General features: G+C 36.2%; 1 protein-coding gene across 1 annotated transcript in view; it reads right to left on the bottom strand.

The window, feature by feature from the left end:
- Positions 1-18: 18 nt before the first annotated feature.
- The window catches only part of LOC102195456 (circularly permutated Ras protein 1), a 9,124-nt gene continuing 5,422 nt past the window's right edge, over positions 19-3,720 (bottom strand). The window contains exons 10-16 of the mRNA XM_005750547.2: positions 3,232-3,316; positions 3,043-3,149; positions 2,769-2,881; positions 2,541-2,652; positions 2,282-2,422; positions 1,288-1,381; positions 19-652 (exon numbers count right to left, since the gene is read on the bottom strand). Coding sequence (XP_005750604.1) covers positions 509-652; positions 1,288-1,381; positions 2,282-2,422; positions 2,541-2,652; positions 2,769-2,881; positions 3,043-3,149; positions 3,232-3,316 — 796 coding nt within the window. The 3' untranslated portion in view covers positions 19-508. The remainder of the gene's footprint in view (positions 653-1,287; positions 1,382-2,281; positions 2,423-2,540; positions 2,653-2,768; positions 2,882-3,042; positions 3,150-3,231; positions 3,317-3,720) is intronic.

Below are 3,720 nucleotides of genomic sequence, written 5' to 3' on the forward strand. Positions count from 1 at the left end.
TCTCACAAACGCAATGTGAGAGTAACGCAGTAACGCAGCGTGCTTACGGGAAAGTAACAGTAATCTAATGACCTTTTTTGCAGTATTAATGCCTTACTTTACTCGTTACTGCCCATCTCTGTTGTAGACTATTAAGAAATATAATTACAATACAAAGAAAACTATAATCGTAACAGCTTCTACGAAATCAATTACAACCACTCTAAATTCTTCAGTTTATGAGATTTTGCATTTAAAAATGTGATAAAACTCCTCGTACAGTTTTTCTAGAGTAGATCAATGTTGGAAAAATTGTATCCATTTCCAGCTCAATAATTAGGCGTGGAATAAGCAAAGAGGTAGGAGCTCTTATTGAATCTATTGTACAACAGCATCTCAGACACAGAAGATTTTTAGTCATATACATTTGCCTGTCTGTACTCTGGGCTTCTTAAATAAAAAGAAACTATGGTTCTCTCACTGCTGTAAAATTAATTGCTTAATAAACAGTTTTGTTTTGTCTTTTAATTTACACAGCCTCCATGACAGCCTTTTTCTTCTTTGTGGTCTTCTTTTGGACATTAACTGTGTTGCTGCTGTTGTTGTTGTTTCTGACACTGCTGGCTCTCTTCATCTGGTACACCACCTTAGCTGCTTCATCAGAAAGAGTCAGCTGTAATAGATGTAAAAAAAATTGATAATCTGTGAATAACAATTTTTTACAAACTCATAAACAGACCAATAAACAAAATCTAATATCTTGTTCCAGTGGATCTTACTCTTGCACTAATTGCAAAATTTTCGTCTATGGAGAGGTTCAAAAAGTAGCTATAAAAACTTTATTCACTGTGGTTGCTTGAAAGGTGCTGACCATTAAGGGGCTGTGATGGAGTTCAATAAGCTCATTCTCACTCTGAGTTTAGTATTTACTCAAGTTAAAATTTATAGGGTGAGGGCTATATTTTCATATTTACGACTGTTAGAAGTTAGTATTAACTTTGTTGTTGATCTGTTGCAATGTATGTGCAGACAAAAAATAAATAAAAAAAGAAAGATTACAAGTGCACAACATCTGATTAATGTTTCATGAATTCTTGTGCTGCTTCATTGGCAGTTGTATAAAAGTACGATTTTCCAAATCTTTGCCTGCTCAGTCACAGACAAACACAACATCTGACACATGTAAAAATAAAATAAAAATGAATACTTCCAAAATGTTCATGCTACATAAACAAAGGGTTTATATAATGATACAACTCACTGTGTGAAATTTCATCTAATTGTCTTCATTAAAAAGTGTATGAATACCTGGGATTCCGTGGTAATGTCCTCACAAATTGTCGTCATGGTTTCCATCCAGTTACCATACATACTCTCTTCCTTTTGGATTGGCCTCCACTTGCTGTAGTTTAGAAAGAGGCACTGTTACTGCCTACAACACAGTAAAGTCACACACACACTTGAACTCTAACCCCTTAAAACCATTCCACTTTCTTCTACTCACTTCAACCGTTAACGTAAAATGATCAGGTGGTGGCTCAGTGGCCCCACAGTACAGGTGAACTGATGGGTCTAGATCCCCCCCATTCAATGTGTACTAAGATCTGCATACATATCTGCTTTGCTACTTATTGTTATAGGGATTTAAAAAATAATAATCTGAATATTTATAAAAGTTTAAATGTCCGGTAGTAATAAAATAGTGACAAGAGATCAAATGCCACACTTGGAAAATATCTTTCCTACAAAGGCAGGCAGCAGTAACTACACAAAAGTAATAAAGTTGAGAACATTTGCATAATTATTCCTCAACATAATGTATAACACTTTACGTTTGGACTATATAAAAGAATACTAAGGTAAGTTAGTTTGTTTTTAGGAGAACTCGAGCTTCTTTTCTCTGTATGATAATGTTTAATGACCATTTTATGCACGTGGTGTCTCAAATTTAATTCCTGAAACACTGAGTGGCCAAATGTTGCAGTAAACAGTAGCTATATTATCTGGGATCTATATAGAGTTGTTTTAGCCACTTTCTGTCACTTCTACAAAGTAAACACTTCTTCACATTTCTTATAAATTTTGTGTAAAACATAATAATAAAAATGCTTGTAGTAAAAACAGATTTCGGTCTGGCTTTCACTGACTTAGGTCCAAATTCACCAAATTGACTTTTTACAGGATTCATCACAACAATAGCATGCAGCATACATTATCAGTGCCTTAATAGCTGGCTACTGAATCTCTCATATGTGCATTCATTATTACCTTTTTCTCCATGTATCCTCTACAAGACTCATACCTGACTTGTTGCAGCAGGTCTTGCTGTGCTTTCAGCTGCCTTTGTGCCTCCTGCACTTTACCCTCCATGGTTAAACTGGCACAGAGCTGTGCGCAGTGAACATCGAGCACTGCCATGTTAAGTCTACCTGCAAAAATCCGACTTCAGACAGACAGATAAACAAGATGAAATTAAATATATAAATATATTTTATGATTAACTGGAACACATTTAAGTTAATGATTCTAAAAGTATTTAACACCCAGCTCCAGCTTTTTACCTGCAGGTAGTTGCTGGTCGCTGTTCGGTGATGATGCGAGTGATTCTGTGTTGGTCTCTGGTCTTGAAGCTGAGCTGCATTTGGAATGGAAGCATTCCTTTCTGGAGAAAAACTGGTGAATACAGACCAATATATAACAAAATAGATTAGACTTTGGTTGATTCTATTAAATGCTTTCTGCACTAAAAATGATTTTTAAGCAGTAATAATACAGCAGAGTTGACCTACATTCCATAAAATCTGGTTTTACAGCAAACTGGAAGGTGATCTCCAGACCTTTGGTGACATTCCCAATCTCTCTTACCAGTTTGTGATTGTTTTCATCCTCATATGGAAAATACCTAAAGTGAAAGAGAGAGAAGAGTGAAAATAAAAGAAGGAAACAAAGGAAATTAATATTTTGGATACCACTGCACCACTCTATATTATTATTGTTATTAGACTAACATACAATCGAGTATGTAAAATGTTTATGTGGCAGTGTTTTTACGTTGCCACTCACACTCCATCAGAAGCGAGCAGGGTTGCTTTGACTCCTGTAGCTAGGACGTTATCTTCGGAGACCGATTCAATCTCTCTTGCTACCGTGCCAATGCTGACAATATTTACCTGCGCAAGCCAAGGAGCAAAAGTTACAGTAATATGTTCTTCTTTGTGTTTGCTTGTGTGAATTAATTTGTGTCTATCTCACTCTTCCTCCCGTAGCATCTGCCAGTTTACCAATATCAGCCAGGCGACAGTCTGTCCCTTCAAAAGTCATTACTGATATTATGACTCTGAAAAAGGAAAGAAAGAGATATGTTTTTCACAGAATTAGACAGGTCTTGTGGCTGATGTGCTCAGTTCATGCAGATGTGAAAAGTTCAAAGGTTTGAGCTAGACACCCTGCTGTAGCCAGGTGAGTCTGAATTCTGGAATGCTGTAGAGTACATGTGCAAAGAGTATATAAAAGAGTGTACAAACTGTAGCATGTAGCTGTAAAATGAAGTCTTAGTAGTAAATTCTCCATTTCTACTCCAGAACAAAGCATATGTTTCCAGTTTTTACTTTGTTTATCCCAACAAAGTGACTTTTTTGTGCTGATAAGCTACAAGTCAACTGATTTGCACTGGAGTAAAGGCTCTTAAACTTCACCAGATGTTGACGTCTTTGTTCTGTTCCAGATTCTGGTCATTGTGAA

This window comes from Pundamilia nyererei, unplaced genomic scaffold (genome assembly GCF_000239375.1).
Source record: "Pundamilia nyererei isolate P.nyererei 1_Seehausen unplaced genomic scaffold, PunNye1.0 scaffold00277, whole genome shotgun sequence".
Lineage (NCBI taxonomy): Eukaryota > Metazoa > Chordata > Actinopteri > Cichliformes > Cichlidae > Pundamilia > Pundamilia nyererei.